We start from the raw sequence: 17,755 nt of genomic DNA, 5'->3' as shown, positions 1-17,755 counted from the left end.
CTTCTGGAAGACCACAGGTAACCTTCAACTTACAACCTTTTATTAAGTGACCATTTGAAGTTACAACATCCCTGGAAAAAGTGACTTACGACCATTTTTCATACTTGTGACTGTTGCAGCGTCTCCACGGTCACATAATCAACATTTGGATACTTGGCAACTGGCTCATATTTATGAAGGTTGCACAGTCCTTGGATCATGGGATCCAAAGGTGGGTTCCTACCAGTTCGCACCTATTCGGTAGAACCGGTTCATCAAATCTACCGAACCAGTTAGAAGAGGTTCCACCAGTGGACCGGGAAAGCAGGCCACACCTACAGAAGAGGTTCCAAAAAATTTTGAAACCCACCACTGGTGGGTGTGTAATGTCCCACAGTTATCTACGCATTAATAATGATCTGGTAATATTTCCTTATACATTTTAGGGACCTTTCCTTACATAATTGGTGTTTTCTTTCATACTTTGGGATTTCTAATTTCTGTTTCCATTAGTTGGCAGTTGCTACAACCAATGCCACGTGAAAAAGTATTCAAAGCCTTCTTGATTTTAATTGTCAATTTATTTATTCCTGCACATTGTAATACTTATTCATTTACATATCTCTGTTTTTCCACTGTTGTGCAAACGCAATTCCAGCAGCTGCTAACATGTGTAAAATTAAATATATATTATACTCCCTTTCATATAGCCAACAAAATATTTCTGGTTTTAATTTCATAACTTGCTTTACGATTGCTTCTAACCACTAACTTCTGAATAGCCACTTGGGCCAACCTAAGTACTAATTCGTAATTTCATATCCGGTCACATGGGCAGCAAGCCACTCCCATCTGGTCACATGGGTGGCAAGCCATTCCCACAAAGGAGGCAACACCCGCAGAGTAGATTCCAACAATTTTTGAAACCCACCACTAACCACAGGTAACCCTCAACTTACAATCTTTCATTTCGTGACCATTTGAAGTTACAACTTCACTGGAAAAAGTGACTTTCGACCATTTTTCATACTTGTGACTGTTGCAGCATCTCCACGGTCACATGATCGACATTTAGACACTTGGCAACTGGCTCATATTTATGAAGGTTGCACAGTCCTTAGATCATGAGATCACTTTTGCCACCTTCTTACAAGAAAAGTTAATGGGGAAGCCAGATTCACTTTACAATTATGTTAGTAATGTAACAGCGGTAGTGTTTCACTTGACAGCTGTGGCAAGGAAGGTTGTAAAATGGGGCAAAACTCACTTAACAACTGTCTCATTTAGCATCAGAGCTAAATGAGCCAAGGTGGCGCAGTGGTTAAATGTCTCATTTAGCATTAAATGTCTCATTTAGCATCAGAGCTAAAAGAGCCAAGGTGGCGCAGTGGTTAAATGCAGCACTGCAGGCTACTGCTAGATCAGCAGTTCAGCGGTTCAAATCTCACCGGCTCAGGGTTGACTCAGCCTTCCATCCTTCCGAGATGGGTAAAATGAAGACCCAGATTGTTGGGGGCAATATGCTGACTCTCTGTAAACCGCTTAGAGAGGGCTGAAAGCCCTATGAAGCGGTATATAAGTCTACTGCTATTGCTATTGCTATTGCTATCAGCAAATTTGGGCTCACCTGTTGTTGTGGCTCTGTAGGAGCCTTTGGAGCTGTTATCAGACTCTGACACAGAAACCTCCTGTGAGTGGTTTCAGGATGCTCACAGGAGGAGATAACAAGCAGCTGTGGCTCGTTAAGGATCTCCTCCTGCGGATAAAAGACTGATGGTGCCACGCCCTAGTTGCAGAAGTCAACGTCCGTTCCATTCCTGTTCTAGTCAAGGTTCCCCGTTCGTGTTCATGATTCAGAGAAACCAACTTGGAGAAGTGGTTTGCTGTAAGAGTTTGTTTTTGCATTTGCTGTTTAACTTTTTGCCGGAGAATTTATCTGTGTTTATTTTGGGCTCACAGCCAGCAAAAGCCGGGACTGATAAAAATATTTCCTTTGAAGTTCTGTTTGGCTGTTTGGTTTTTGAACGAGCAAGGTGGGGGTCAGAACACCTGTGGTCAGAAGTCAAGGACTACCTGTACTGAAATGGCATTTATAATATAGCCGTCCTGGCAGGTTATGTGTGTAGTTAGGCATCAAGTGTGGAGTTCTTCTGGCAGGTCATTATCCAATTCATGGCTTCCTGCTTCTTTCCATCTTTCATGCAACCTTCTGTTGAACTAAAAGGAAAACAGGCAGGTTTTTTTTCCCCAATTTTGTCACAGCTCCCATATATCATAAGTGCTGCAAAGGAATGACAGTGATGGCCATAAATGGGCACAGCTAATGGCATCCAGACATAGCTCAGTGCAACGTAATAGATATGCCAAATCCACACTCCCAAAGTTGTAAAACCAATGGAAAATGCAGCCATATGAAACCCTTTGTCAGGAGAAGCAGCAGAAAACCTGTAATGCATTTGTTTGGAAGAGATGATTGACAGAACCTGTCTCACTTTGCTGATTTACATCTAATTTCTAGCACTGTTCTAAACTGAGCTAAGGAACCCATGTGCCCAGTCAAGCAGTACGCGGGCATGCATATTGGCAGGAACCAAGCAGTGTTGGGTTTCAAAATTTTTTCGAACCTACTATGTGGGTGTGGCCTCCTTTGTGGGAGTGGCTTGCTGGCCATGTGACCTAGTGGGAGTGGCTTGCCAGCCATGTGTTTTCTCTCTCTCTCTCTCTCTCTCTCTCTCTCTCTCTCTCTCTCTCTCTCCTTCCTTTTGTCTCTCTGTCCCTTTTTCCTTTTTTCTTTCATCTCTCTCTCTTTTTCTTTCTTTTTTCTTTCTTTCTTTCTTTCTTTCTTTATTTCTTCCTTTCTTTTTATTTCTCTCTCTGTGTGGGTCTCTGTATATGTGTGTTTGTGTGTGTGTGTGTGTGTGTGTGTGAGTGGTGGGTTTCAAAAAATTTTGGAACCTCTTCTGTAGGTGTGGCCTGCTTTCCAGGTCCACTGGTGGAACCTCTTCTAACCGGTTTGGTAGATTTGATGAACCGGTTCTACCGAACTGGTGCGAACTGGTAGGAACCCACCTCTGGAACCAGGCATCTGGCATTTCCGTCAAACCCCAAAGGGCCATGTAGAGCAGTCCCCAGCTATGGGATATGGAGGAGTATGCAGTCAATACCAGCTGTCAGATTTCAGTCCCTAACTGTAATCTTTATCAATGAGGCATCGCAGACTGTTCATAGAACAAGAGTTATTTTAAGAGAACAGGGGAAAGACTACTTTAAAAGTGGAACAGCTAAGCATGCCTTTAAACTGCCTCTGGTAGGTTCAGGATGATTTGAAGGTGACACAATGAGGATATATGCCCTGTAAAATGTTTAATATCTTTGTGCTGGGGTTAGCAAGTTCTAAGAATGAGCCCTTGGTTGGATACCTCCTCACACCTTCAGATAAGACTGGCATTTGGAAAGTGGGGCACGTGTCCTTCACACTTCCATTCTTTGAAGGTAGAAAGATACTCCTTTTAGCCTAACATCTATAGAGACTTGGGGAGACTTGCTGAACAATGCAACAGAGAGCTATATCTCCTGAGGCGAAATTAAAAACCACTTAACAGCCAGTAGATCCATTATGTAGATATTCAAATCTTTTTTCTCTTTTATTTGCATGCATACACACATACACAAATGCCCACACACTGTTATAAATGTGTAGGGACTCAGCCTGCCTAATAAACTGCAATTCTTCTGGGAGCAGACGTACCAACTCCTTCGAACTCCTTTGCGGCAAGAAAGGTTACCGCTGGGCTCTCACAGGAGAGAGACATTTTCCTTATGAAAGAACATCGCTATTTGTTCTTCATAATCACGCCTCTTTCATCCTGCAATTAGAATTGTTGTGGGGGTGTGGAATGCAAAACAAACTTCCCTATGGTCTACTCTTCATGCTCCATGGGTTTTTTTTAATATTAGCTGCAGCATTGTGGCTGAAGTGCATAATAACACAATCAACATGTGTTGTATATATACGTATGCTATAAGCCTCCAATGGATTGTATAATTGCATTTGGTCTCTATGTGTCAGATCTTATACAATACATGTGTGTGTGGGGGGGGGGGTATTTTTCTTCAGCATTAATTTAATACTATCAGCTTTTATTTTTAGAACAATTTAGTTCTAGGCATATAGTCCATATTTCACCTTATTGGATAACAAATAGCTCTTTCACATGAATTCTCTCATGACATGTCACATCTAGAAATAAGGAAGAGACTGTATCACTGAAGAAGGATAATATGGTTGAAATGCATATGTCACATCAGAAAGAAGGCAAAACAAGGTATGCAGATACAGCATTGTAGGAACACACACACCCCTTCCACTTCACCCCTTATCAGAAAAATGTTTCTGGGCTCTGCCAAAAGATTATTTTTCAGAGTTAAAAGAAGTGTAACCAGTCTGTCACTTAGAAAAGGATTTGATTGCTTGATTCCCTGGAAAATAATCTGGAGGCTCCAGTGCTTTGCATCAGTTAGATAAGGGGGGGGGTGTCTCTCAACTGTGGGAAGACTTGACACATCTGTTCTGACCCCCCTCGTCCCACATCAATGCCCGCCTAGCCAAAGATACTTTAAGGAATTTATTAAAAGACAGACAGGTCCTTGGCAGTAAACCAGCACAGATAAGCCGTGGCAGCAATCCAGCCTGCCAAGCTAGCCACAAAAGTTCTCCAACTTTTAGTCCATGCGTTGACTCCTGCAACGGGGCGTGTGCACAAGCAGTCCTCTTATAGTCTTGAGAGGAGCCTAATTACCACCAGATGAGTGCAATTATCTCAGTTGTAACTGTGCAACTGTTCCTTACGCCTATCAGCTCTTCGGTGCCGGGCATCCAGGACCAACTCCCTTGGCTCCTCCACACTGCTCCAATGCATGACATCAGGATCACACTCCCTTGTCTCCTCCCCACTGGTCCAAGGCTCAGGCGTCTCTTGGTGGCCAACCAGCCTCTCTGCTCCCTGCTCAGAGTCGGAACCCTGTCCAGGGTCCTCCACATCCTCCAGAGCCGACTCATAGGGCCCCTCGCTGCCAGAGTCTGGTGGCAGCTCCAACGGCTCCTGCTGGGCCACAACAATATCTTTATATGCTTTGAGTGATATGTCAATGGAAATGTACATGGAAATGTATCCGACAAAAATATAGATAACAAATTAGGTCAACTGCCAACTCTTTGCTCACAAACAGCAGGAACAATATCTGAATGTACAGTATGTAACTGGGTGGGAAAATTAATGCCAAGGACAATTGTTTCTTCACATCTTACTTCAAGCAGAGAATTGAGTCACCACTTAAGAAAACCACCTTTAAGTAAAGATCCTTAAACTGAGGAATAAAGTCTGCTCTCTCTGACCAAGGTTAGGCATATAAAATTATATTTATTTCAATAATGTTATTATGTATTGAACCAATTACTATTTTCCTGATAAATATTTTTTTCAAAGAGATGTTTTGAACCAAAGATACAGCTAAGATTGTGCATATTTCAAAAATAATTTGAGGAAATTTGTCAGATCTCTCAGCTCAGCAGCCTTCTGCTTTTCAATAAAGCAGTGGTGGGTTTCAAAAATTGTTCGAACCTACTCTGTGTGGGTGTGGCCTCCTTTGTGGGAGTGGCTTGCTGGCCATGTGACTGGATGGGAGTGGCTTGCCGCCCACATGACCGGATATGAAGATGCCGATGACACTTCTCCGTACCACCTTAAATTACCTCACACACAGCACTGGCATGCAGAAGAATAGGATGGAAACTTGTTTTTTAAAAGGCATCTTTGGTTTGCGTTAAAACAACTTCAAGACACGCAATGTTCTGATTGCACCACAAACGCAGTAGTCATCCTTACCTTTCACAGAGGCTCTGAGTTTTACAAATAGGAGCATGATAGTGTAGAATAATCATATCCAAGGACCAGTGGTGGGTTTCAAAATTTTTTGGAACCTCTTCTGTAGGTGTGGCCTGCTTTCCGGGTCCACTGGTGGAACCTCTTCTAACCGGTTCGGTAGATTTGACGAAGTGGTAGGAACCCATCTCTGCAATAAAGCATTCAAGTCTTCTTTCAGTCTTCTATTGCTTTAATGGGATCCTTAATGTGACTCTTAAATCCGCTGCTTTGAGTTCCATTCTCCTGCAGAAGCCACCCAAAAGATTTCCTATTTCATACACAGTAGAAGATTATGGCATGGTACAGTTTATTCATGTTACCATATCTTGGCTTGTGCTTGCTCAAGTTACCTTATTTTGGCTAGAAATCTTCAGACAACCAGTGTATCATAGAAAAGAGTTGGAGGTTTCTTTATCCATTTCCTGCCATCTAGCGATCATCTGGATTTGTGTAATGCAGATACGATTGGCACTGATGCTTGTGTAATGCCTGAAGCTGTTCTTTTGAATAATTTTCAAAATAGATGCAGACCTAATAATTATCTTATTGAACCCCTTATGCACTCAATTGGAGGCACAGTAAGCGAAATGAAGTTAGGTGGTACAATGATGTCGTTAGTTTTGCTCTCTTGATCCCTAAGCCTTATCATTCATTGACTTCTAAGTCTATGCCAGTGGTGGGTTTCAAAAATTGTTGGAACCTACTCTGTGGGTGTGGCCTCCTTTGTGGGAGTGGCTTGCCACCCATGTGACTGGATGGGAGTGGCTTGCCACCCATGTGACCGGATGGGAGTGGTTTGCTGCCCATGTGACCGGATGGGAGTGGCTTGCCGCCCATGTGACCAGATATGAAATTATGAATTAGTACTTAGGTCGGTCCAAATAGCTATTCAGAAGTTAGTGGTTAGAAGCAATCATAAAGCAAGATATGGAATTAAAACCAGAAGTATTTTGTTGGCTATTTGAAAGGGAGTATAATATATATTTAATTTTACACATGTTAGCAGCTGCTGGAATTGTGTTTGCACAACAGTGGAAAAACAGAGATATGTAAATGAATAAATATTACAATGTGCAGGAATAAATAAATTGACAATTAAAATCAAGAAGGCTTTGAATACTTTTTCACGTGGGATTGGTTTTAGCAATTGTCAACTAACAGAAACAGAAATTAGAAATCCAAAAGTATGACAGAAAACACCAATTATGTAAGGAAAGGTCCCTAAAATGTATAAGGAAATATTACTAGATCATTATTAATGCATAGATAACTGTGGGACATTACACACCCACCAGTGGTGGGTTTGAAAAAAATTTTTGGAACCGCTTCTGTAGTTGTGGCCTGCTTTCCAGGTCCACTGGTGGAACCTCTTCTAACCGGTTCGGTAGATTTGACGAACTGGTTCTACCGAATAGGTGCGAACTAGTAGTAACCCACCTCTGGTCTATGCCCTTCTTTAAATCCTCCTACTGTTGCCTCCCTGGCCCTCTGCTTCTTATTTTTCTAGGATATCCTAGAGTGTGGTGGCGCAGTGGTTAGAATGCAGTAGTGCAGGCTACTTCTGCTGACTGCCAGCTGCCGGCAGTTTGGCAGTTCAAATCTCACCAGGCTCAAGATTGACTCAGCCTTCCATCCTTCCGAGGTTGGTAAAATGAGGACCCAGATTGTTGGGGGCAATAGGCTGACTCTGTAAACCGCTTAGAGAGGGCTGTAAAAGCATTGTGGTATATAAGTCTAAGTGCTAGTGCTATTGCTAACCTGGTGATTGTTTTCAAACTTCCAAATCTCCTTCTACTCGAGTTTTTTTTCCCAGTCCTTCTTTCTTAACAGATCTGCATTGTCTATTTTTTTTCTCTTAAGATTTCTTTTTTTTTTTTTCCCTGTTGAATGACATTTTTTAATGATGCATTCAGGACGCATGGTTTCTTGGCAACTGCAGAACTGATTTTAGTTAACATAGCAGACTTTGAACTGATAGGATACAATTTTCAGCTGGCAAGTGTTAGAGCTCAATACGTTTTCAGTATACCGTTAGGCAAAAAGACTGTTGAATCCATAAACAGGTCCTTAGCCCTGAGCCTTTTTCAGGATGTTCTGCGATCTATTACCATATAATAGTACAAAAGTGGACAAAACATTAGGCAAACTAGGCAAATATTAACAGTTGTATAAAAAGGTTTTATTTTCCATTTTTCCATTTTCATACACTCACATATATACTGTGCATAGCCGGAGCCATACAGCATTAAACAATAATCACAGCAATTCCTCTTGTCAACAATACCCCCCAAAATAGAAACCCAATATACCTCTTCCACTCTCCATACACCTCTTTCTTCCACCCCCCTCCAACTTTCTATCTTCCCTCCATCATCCCCCTCTACCCTACTTCCCCTCCCCCTCTACCACTCCTCTCTCCCGATCCACTCCCTCCCTTCCTTCTCACCCTCCCTCCCATCCTCTCTCCGGCCCTCTCTCCCCCCCTTTCTTCTATCCCACTCCTCCTCCCCTTGGTGTATTTCCACTATATGTCAATGTACTTAACTTATCCTATTTTTACAGAGAAATTAAAGAAAAACAGTATACATGTGAAGTCACATTACATTGAAATCTAACACATCGTATCTAACCTAGTATATATCCCTCCCTCCCCCCCACCTCCCCCCCAACACCCCACCTCCCTCACCCCCCCGACTTCCCAGAGCCTGTACATGGTATAGATTTTTAACAAACACAGTCTAAAATATATTGAGAAAAAGTATTAACTCTTGTATAGATGCAAAGCTATTATTGTTTATTATTCATTATGTAGAAATATATTTGATTGTGCTAGAAAATAATGTGCTAGATAACCAGTGTGTCTACTCTGCTTACTGAACTGGTGAAGTTTATGGGCAATTTAAAGACCTCTACAGTATTTATTCTTTTTTTACAATTTTTGGTATCCGATGCGGGCTAGATAGACTTCAAATCAGGAGTACATAGGGCTGCCACATGCACACTGCAAAAATATGTATGGTCATTAAACAGCAGTAAGCAACGAAAGAAAATCTGTACCTTGTCACCCAGTGTGGTATAATTTCGTAGTCCAGGTTTGGTAGCTCAAGCTATCAGCAATTTTTCCGGGACAAGAACTATATTCTCGGCCTTGAAATGTCATTCTCCAAATATAGCTAAGGGCTAATAAGACAAGTCACATACAGGGGCCAGGAAATAAAATAGATTTCATTTAATTAAAATTAAGCACAGGTGAAATTATTAATGTCGTGTGTGTTAATAAATTTTCCCTTCTGTAGCAAAATTGCAGTTTGACGATGGCAAATATTGAGCTGACGTTCAAATTAGGAGAAGGATTGGTTTCAGCCAGGCACTTTTAACTTTTTAACTCAATAGCATTTCAAATGATAGTGGGAAATACTTTTGAATCTGTAGGCCAGCTGGTATTTGCTTTAATAGAGATGGAAACCCCTAGTCATACAGCCAAAACAACAGACTCCAGGCTTGCTTTGGGAATATATATATATATATAGGTGTTCAAACTTGACAGCTTTAAGACTTGTGGACTTCAACTCCCAGAATTCCTCCTCTCGCTCTTCATCTTGATGATGTGCGGATGGGCGTGGGGAGGGAGCTGGAACCGGTTCTAAACGGCACTGTAGATTTGTGGAATCTCTTCTATAGAAGAGGTTAGAACTGGCAGGAACCCACCCCTGATCCCACACATTAAATGTTAAATTTAATTGATCACTTTTTCCTCTTTTTTTGCACACTGTTTTCTTTTGTTGTTGTTAGGGTTGAATGTATGCTTTCGTTTTGTTTCATTTTGTTGGATGGTTTGACTATTTTGTACTTTATTTTTATGATAAAATAATAAATAATATTTTTTAAAAAATTACGGGACTCCTTCCTCTGCAATGTATCTCGGCATCTCACGTCCTTCATGCACTGTATAATCCCTTTTGATTTCCACATGTTTTAATGGTTTAATAATTATCACAACAATCAGTGCCTCACTTTGTATTTGTTTTGCCAGATAAGTCTATGCCTGTCATATATACAGTACCAATTACCTCCACTAGACCAATTAGATCCCACAGATTAGGCCTCCTCTGAATTCCATCCGCCGGCCAGTGTCGACTGGCGACCACCCGGAGGAGAGCCTTCTCTGTGGCTGCTCCGACCCTCTGGAACGAACTCCCCGTGGAGATTCGAACCCTCACCACCCTCCAGGCCTTCCGCAAAGCCCTTAAAACCTGGCTGTTCAGACAGGCCTGGGGCTGAAGAACTATTGCCCCCGTCTCGAATTGGTATGACTGTTGTGTATTTTAAATTATGTATTGTTTCTGTGTCGTTTTAATTTTCTGTTTGTATCCCCCTTCCCTGGTTGAGTTGTGAGCCGCCCTGAGTCCCCTTCGGGGGAAAAGGGCGGCATATAAATAAAATCAACATTCAACATTCAGTACAAATAAATGCAATACAGATAAATAGGAGCATGTTGAAGCTTCAGCTGGTTTAGTACAATTTTTCATCCAGACAGGTTGAAAACCCAGGAGGCTTATGGAATCCTGATGTCTGTGTGTAATGTTGGTAAGGAAATGTTTTTACAGGGATTGTTTAGAATTGATATCAATTGTGTTTTATATTTAATCTTTTTTTTGCCACCTACAATTTCATCGGTTAGATGGGAAATTGGGCATTCATCTCAATGTGTAATAAATTAATATATAATTACCCAAAAGAAAAACACCTGAGCTTTCTTGAGGTGGAGCAAAAAGCACAAGGCCATCAAAATTAGCCTTTCTATTCAGTGTGTTTCTCTGTTTTGATTCATATAAAGCTTTGTTTACAGATTCAGGTTCTCTTACTGTTGTCATGGCAACTCAGGCAGAAATATATATATATGTGTGCATATGTACACATATCTCTCCCAAGATGGGATTACCTCTTTCTCCTGTTTATTTATCTGTATTGTAACTATAGATGATGAGCATAGGCTTATGTGACAAAGCATATACAAAGCTAGGCGTTGAGTGTTGTGATAGTTATAATATAACTATTAAAATGTGTGGAAATCAAAAGAGATTATACAGTGCATGCAGGTTCTGAGATGCCTAGATACATTGCAGAGGAATGAGCCCCATAGATTTTGAAGGCAAGATAGACAAGGCTGTAATGGAGCCCCACATACCCTTGAAGAATGGGTAGCAGCTTGTGGAGGACATTTCTTAGAGGTGACTAAGATATGAGTGACTCATACCCCCCAATCTAGAAATGTGTGTGCAACTGCTATACAATGTTGTTGTGGCCCAGCAGGAGCCGTTGGAGCTGCCACCAGACTCCGACAGCAAGGGGCCCTATGAATCGGCTCTGGGGGATGTGGAGGACCCTGGACAGGGTTCGGACTCTGAGTAGGGCGCAGAGAGGCTGGTTGGCCACCAGGAGGCACCTGACCCTTGGACCAGTGGGGAGGAGACAAGGGAGTGTGAGCCTGAGGTCAGCAGTGAGCTGTTCCTGGATGCCCGGCACTGAAGAGCTAATAGGCGTCAGGAACAGTTGTGCAAGTACAGGAGGTGATTGCACTCAGCTGGTGGTCATTAGGCTCTTCTCCAGACTATAAAAGGAATGCTTGTGCACACGCCCCTCTTGCAGAAGTCAACGCAGGAACTAATGTCGGAGAACATTATGGTGAGCTTGGCAGGCTGGATTGCTGCCAAGCCTTATCTGTGCTGGATTGCTGCCCAAGCTTGTCTGTGCCGGTTTGCTGCCTGTCTGTCTATTAATTAAACGCTGTAACTTATCTTTGGCTCAGAGTGTGTGTTGGTGTGGGATGAGAGGGGTCAGAACAGTAACTGTACAATTGTGCAAGAGGCAACGATTTCTTGATGGCTGTGCAGTAGGAGGAGAGCACGGTAAAGCAGCTTTGTTGAACGTGGCTAAAGATTGATATTTAAGAGCTGCATGACAAACTGCAAATTAACAAGTCACTCAGCCCTGTATGAATTCACTGGAGAGTTCTCAAGAATTCTAATTAGAAAGTTCTATTTCTTTTTAAGCAAAATATGAATGTGAATAACTCAGTGAATATGTTGATACGTTCACAATACCTATGCAAGAATAATGAAGAACAGATGCAGAAAAGGACAGTCATAAATACCGGGAAGTTGGCGCCTTTTCCTACAAGTGGAGTCTAAATATGTGGGCCTTTTGAAGTAGGAAGAGGGACTGGTGATTAAATACTAGTTGTGATTTATATGACTACACCCACTGCAAATCTGGTATTTCCAGCATATCCATATCTATGTGATCATGGATATTTCACTGGGTGCGTCTTCCATGTTTTTTTAAAGGCCAAAAGTTGGGCTATTGCAAAGAAAGCACCATCTTTCATAATCACTTTTATTTCTAAGCACGTGTATAAATTGAATGTTCTTCCCACTACAGTACATATGTTGATTATACATCTCTTGATTTTGTTTTACATCTCTTTTTACTTTTCATTGGGAAAATACGTATGAATAGCAATAGCAATAGCAGTTAGACTTATATACCGCTTCATAGGGCTTTCAGCCCTCTCTAAGCGGTTTACAGAGTCAGCATATTGCCCACAACAACAATCTGGGTCCTCATTTTACCCACCTCGGAAGGATGGAAGGCTGAGTCAACCTTGAGCCGGTGAGATTAGAACCGCTGAACTGCAGATAACAGTCAGCTGAAGTGGCCTGCAGTACTGCACCCTAACCACTGCGCCACCTCGGCTCTTGACTTTGTCAAACAGATATCTACTACTGACATCTGACAAGTTCTCACTGAGCAGCTTATTGTTCTTGAGATAGGATAGGACCTTTTGAGATAGGATAGGACCTTTTCTATTATCGACAGGAAAATATGCCTCTCCATAAAAGTGTGTGGGTTAAGCTATCTATGTGAACATGGATTAGTTTGTGCTATCTATGTGAACATGGATTAATTTGTGCCATGGTTTACCATGAAGTTGCATTTGCAACACAATTTCATAAACACGAATCAATCTGCTTTCCTATCTCTTGTCAAATCAATATGATCCTGGCATCATCTCCAGCTTTGCATTTGTCTCCACTGCAGAAGACACATTTAGATTAATTAAATGTGGGGTGGACCTGCCCGGAAACACTAAAATATTGGACAAAAATTTGGAAATGGGTGCAAGAAATTACAGGAGAATAGATAAAATACAAACCTGAAATCGTTCTACTGGGAATAATCAAAGGGAAATATACAAAGAAAATTAAGTACATATTAACACATCTGCTAACCACAGCTAGAATAGCATTTGCCCAATGCTGGAAACAAAATAATACCCCCCTCAGATGAATTAGTGATAAAAAAAAACTTTGGATTGTGCAGAGATGGATAAATTAACACTGAAATTAAAAGATAAAGAAGAGTCCGAATATTATGAAATTTGGAACAATTGGTACAAATGGCTGCAAAACAAGAATAAAATTAAGCCCAAAAACTATAGATAGATAGATAGATAGATAGATAGATAGATAGATAGATAGATAGATAGATAGATAGATAGATAGATAGATAGATAGATATAGATATAGATATAGATATAGATATAGATATAGATATAGATATAGATATAGATATAGATATAGATATAGACATAGACATAGACATAGACATAGACATAGACATAGACATAGACAGATAGATAGATAGATAGATAGATAGATAGATAGAGATAGATAGAACTGTGTATAAAGGTGTGTAAATATAGAAGCAAAATATTATATACATGTACAGGTATGATGACATAACAATGTTGATGTAATGACTGTAAGGTGTTGAAGGGAAAAAATAATTAAAAAATCTGGTATTAGAAAGCTGACATTTAAATGGATTGTTTACCAAATAAGATAAAACCTGAAAACACACTATGAGAGTTACATTTTCTTATATTAGATAGCTTCATTTTTGACGTATTAGCCAATTTTACATCAGGGAAAAAAACCCCTATTATGGTAAATCTGCTTGACATATTTTTAATTTTAAATGCATAAAACAAGAGAACTGATTTCTTCCTCTCTGCCTCTACGCTGTTCTCAACAACCTTAGCTTACTGGTTTCTCTTTCCTAGTCAGATGGGCATGCTTCTGCCCAAAACCCTGCTTTGTAAAGTTGGTTTTTCAAGAGGCAACTAAGACTTGTGGACTTCAACTCCCAGAATTCCTCCTCTCGCTCTTCATTTTGATGATGTGTGGACGGGTGGGGGGAGGGAGCTGGAACCAATTCTAAACGGCACTGTAGATTTGTGGAATCTCTTCTATAGAAGAGGTTAGAACTGGCAGGAACCCCCCCTTCAATAATCTGATCAAGTTCACACCTTGCTAGTTGACATACCTTTAAACTGGAGCTGTGGCTGTGGGTATTGGCAGTACTATCCTTCTGCAGAAGGAGATTTATACAAGCTCTAACTTTTATTGAAACCTATCTCAGTAGTACTAGAGCTGAACAACAAAAGATTATGATCCACAATATTCTATTTGTCTTTGTGTCAACAGTGTTTTATTTCATACTTCTGATTTTTCCTATGTTGGAATCAGTGGTGGGTTTCAAAAATTGTTGGAACCTACTCTGTGGGTGTGGCCTCCTTTGTGGGAGTGGCTTGCCACCCATGTGACCAGATGGGAGTGGCTTGCCGCCCATGTGACCGGATATGAAATTATGAATTAGTACTTAGGTCGGTCCAAGTAGCTATTCAGAAACTCTGGCATTGAAGCATGCAAGTATTAAAGCTGTCAACCAACTTGCCAGTGGTGGGTTTCAAAAAATTTTGGAACCTCTTCTGTAGGTGTGGCCTGCTTTCCGGGTCCACTGGTGGAACCTCTTCTAACTGGTTCGGTAGATTTGATGAACCGGTTCTACCGGTGTGAACTGGTAAGAACCCACCTCTGGTTGGAATGTTAGCTTTAGGAGATGTAATGAGGAAAAATTCCACAGCATTGAGTGGACTCTTTAGAGTTTAATTCATGCAATGATTGTGTTTACCCAGGAGATTAGAGTATTACTAGAGGGACCTTGCTAGTTTTCCTGCATTTTCTTCACCCTACTGTTTCACACCTTCAGCAAAGCCTAAGACTACATCGCAATGTATATTTCTTTTGAATAATGCATTCTCGCCCCCAGCCTATCAACAACATTTCAGCTGTAGGAGAGACAGAGAATGATTAGTTTATGAAAGTTAATTCATGAGGAATGTATAGAATCAAAAGTATCTATTGGAGAGACACTGTTTTGAGCAGTGGGAAAGCAATAGCCTTCTTTTCTGAATTGTGTACAGGGTCCACTTTTATCTGCTACAGTCTGCCAAATCCCCTGGATCATAAACCATGTTTTTTTTTCTGATTTCAAGCATGCCATACAAAATCCTCTACTTTTCTCTTACGAAGGTAAGAGGAAAGAAAGCTCCCATTCTCCCAATTGCATAATCTACAAAGTTGTATTAGGAACACTACAGTCAACAAAGACCAAGGATGATTTAAAAGGATGATATTAAAAACATTTTAAGATTCTCATCTTTCCCGGATTACATGTTCTAGATTTGGTAGAAATGACACTTTGAGAGTTTTCAACATGCATGTCTGATATTTTTTTAACAATTGAAACCTATTTGCTGTTTCCCCCTCAAATTACCTTTGGGATTTAGAAAAAGAGACAAATATGTACAGATGCATGCAAATAAATATACAGAGCATGGGAGATGATGCATACTATCTATCTACTGTATCCATCCATCCACCCATCCATATCATATTATCTTATCTTATCTATCTATCTATCTATCTATCTATCTATCTATCTATCTATCATCTATCTATCTATCATCTATCTATCTATCTATCTATCTATCTATCTATCTATCTATCTATCTATCTATCTATCTTCCTATCCTATCCTATCCAATCCAATCCATCCATCCATCCATCCATCCATCCATCCATCCATCCATCCTATCTATCTATCTATCTATCTATCTATCTATCTATCTATCTATCTATCTATCTATCTATCTATCTATCATCTATCTATCATCTATCTCTCTATCTATCTCTCTATGTATCCTATCTATCCTATCCTATCCAATCCAGTCCAATCTAATCTATCATCTATCTATCTATCTATCTATCTATCTATCTATCTATCTATCTATCTATCTATCTATCTAATCTATCCTCTCTCTCTCTCTCTCTCTCCCTCCTATCCAATCCAATCCAATCCAATTCAAGCCATCCATCCATCCATCTATCCTATCTATCTATCTATCTATCTATCTATCTATCTATCTATCTATCTATCTATCTATCTATCTATCTAATCTATCCTCTCTCTCTCTCTCTCTCTCTCCCTCCTATCCAATCCAATCCAATCCAATCCAATTCAAGCCATCCATCCATCTATCCTATCTATCTATCTATCTATCTATCTATCTATCTATCTATCTATCTATCTATCTATCTATCTATCCTATCTATCTATCCTATCCTATCCTATCCTATCCTATCAATCCAATCCAATCCAATCCAATCCAATCCAATCCATCCATCCATCCATCCATCCATCCATCCATCCATCCATCCATCCATCCATCCATCTATCCTATCTATCCTATCCTATCCTATCCTATCTATCCTATCCTATCCTATCCTATCCTATCCTATCCTATCCTATCCTATCCTATCCTATCCTATCCTATCCTATCCTACCCTACCCTACCCTACCCTATGTATCTTTTCTTGCAAGGACCCAGTGGAATCAGAGAAGGGAAAGAAAAGGCTTACAACTATTGGCCAGCATGAAAGGGTAGCAAGAAAGCTCTGATCGTCTGCCATTTTTCTCTCTGTATTAGCTGGAAGCATTGACACGGATTGGCTGCTAAAGCTTTGTGAAATGTGAAACATATAGACAAAGTTCTAATCTCTTGGTTTCTGAATAGCTCTGCAAATTTCTGGTGCAGCTCAAATCAAACCTATCTTAAAGAGGTGGCAAAACTAGCTGGTGAAAATCCTCCATTCTGTTAGGCACTTAAAACAGATCTTTTCCTTCCTGAAAACCTGACTATGTCAGAAATCAGTCCAAACTGACTGGTCCTTGGCCTTTCCTTTTTACAGAGAATTTGCCAAAGAGAGAGAGCGAGTGGAAAACCGGCGGGCCTTCATGAAACTGAGGAGACAGCAGCAGATTGAACGGGAGCTGAATGGTTACCGGGCCTGGATAGACAAAGCAGGTAATACAAGTTGTGGTGAGCAGTGGTGGGTTTCCAAAATTGTTCGAACCTACTCTGTGGGTGTGGCCTCCTTTGTGGGAGTGGCTTGCCACCCATGTGACTGGATGGGAGTGGCTTGCTGCCCATGTGACTGGATGGGAGTGGCTTGCCACCCATGTGACTGGATATGTAGATGCCGACGACACTTGTCAGAACCACCTTAAATTACCTCCCACACAGCACTGGCATGCATAAGAATAGGATGTAAACTATTTTTTTAAAAGGCATCTTTGGTTTGCGTTAAAACAACTTCAACACACGCAATGTTCCGATTGCACCACAAACGCAGTAGTCATCCTTACCTTTCACAGAGGCACTGAGTTTTATAAATATGAGCATGATAGTGTAGAGTAATCATATCCAAGGACCAGTGGTGGGTTTCAAAAAATTTTGGAACCTCTTCTGTAGGTGTGGCCTGCTTTCCGGGTCCACTGGTGGAAGCTCTTCTAACCGGTTCGGTAGATTTGATGAACCGGTTCTACCGAATAAGTGCGAACTGGTAGGAACCCACCTCTGGTGCTGAGGCAATTCCAAAGCCACC

At 40.9% G+C, this 17,755-nt stretch overlaps 1 protein-coding gene across 1 annotated transcript in view; it reads left to right on the top strand.

Moving 5' to 3' along the window:
- Positions 1-17,755, top strand: part of CACNA1E (calcium voltage-gated channel subunit alpha1 E) — a 351,045-nt gene that overhangs the window by 176,952 nt on the left and 156,338 nt on the right. Inside the window, exon 8 of the mRNA XM_032226797.1 lies at positions 17,060-17,175. Coding sequence (XP_032082688.1) covers positions 17,060-17,175 — 116 coding nt within the window. The remainder of the gene's footprint in view (positions 1-17,059; positions 17,176-17,755) is intronic.

This window comes from Thamnophis elegans, chromosome 11, assembly GCF_009769535.1.
Source record: "Thamnophis elegans isolate rThaEle1 chromosome 11, rThaEle1.pri, whole genome shotgun sequence".
NCBI lineage: Eukaryota > Metazoa > Chordata > Lepidosauria > Squamata > Colubridae > Thamnophis > Thamnophis elegans.
This window is presented reverse-complemented; position numbering and strand designations above follow the sequence as displayed.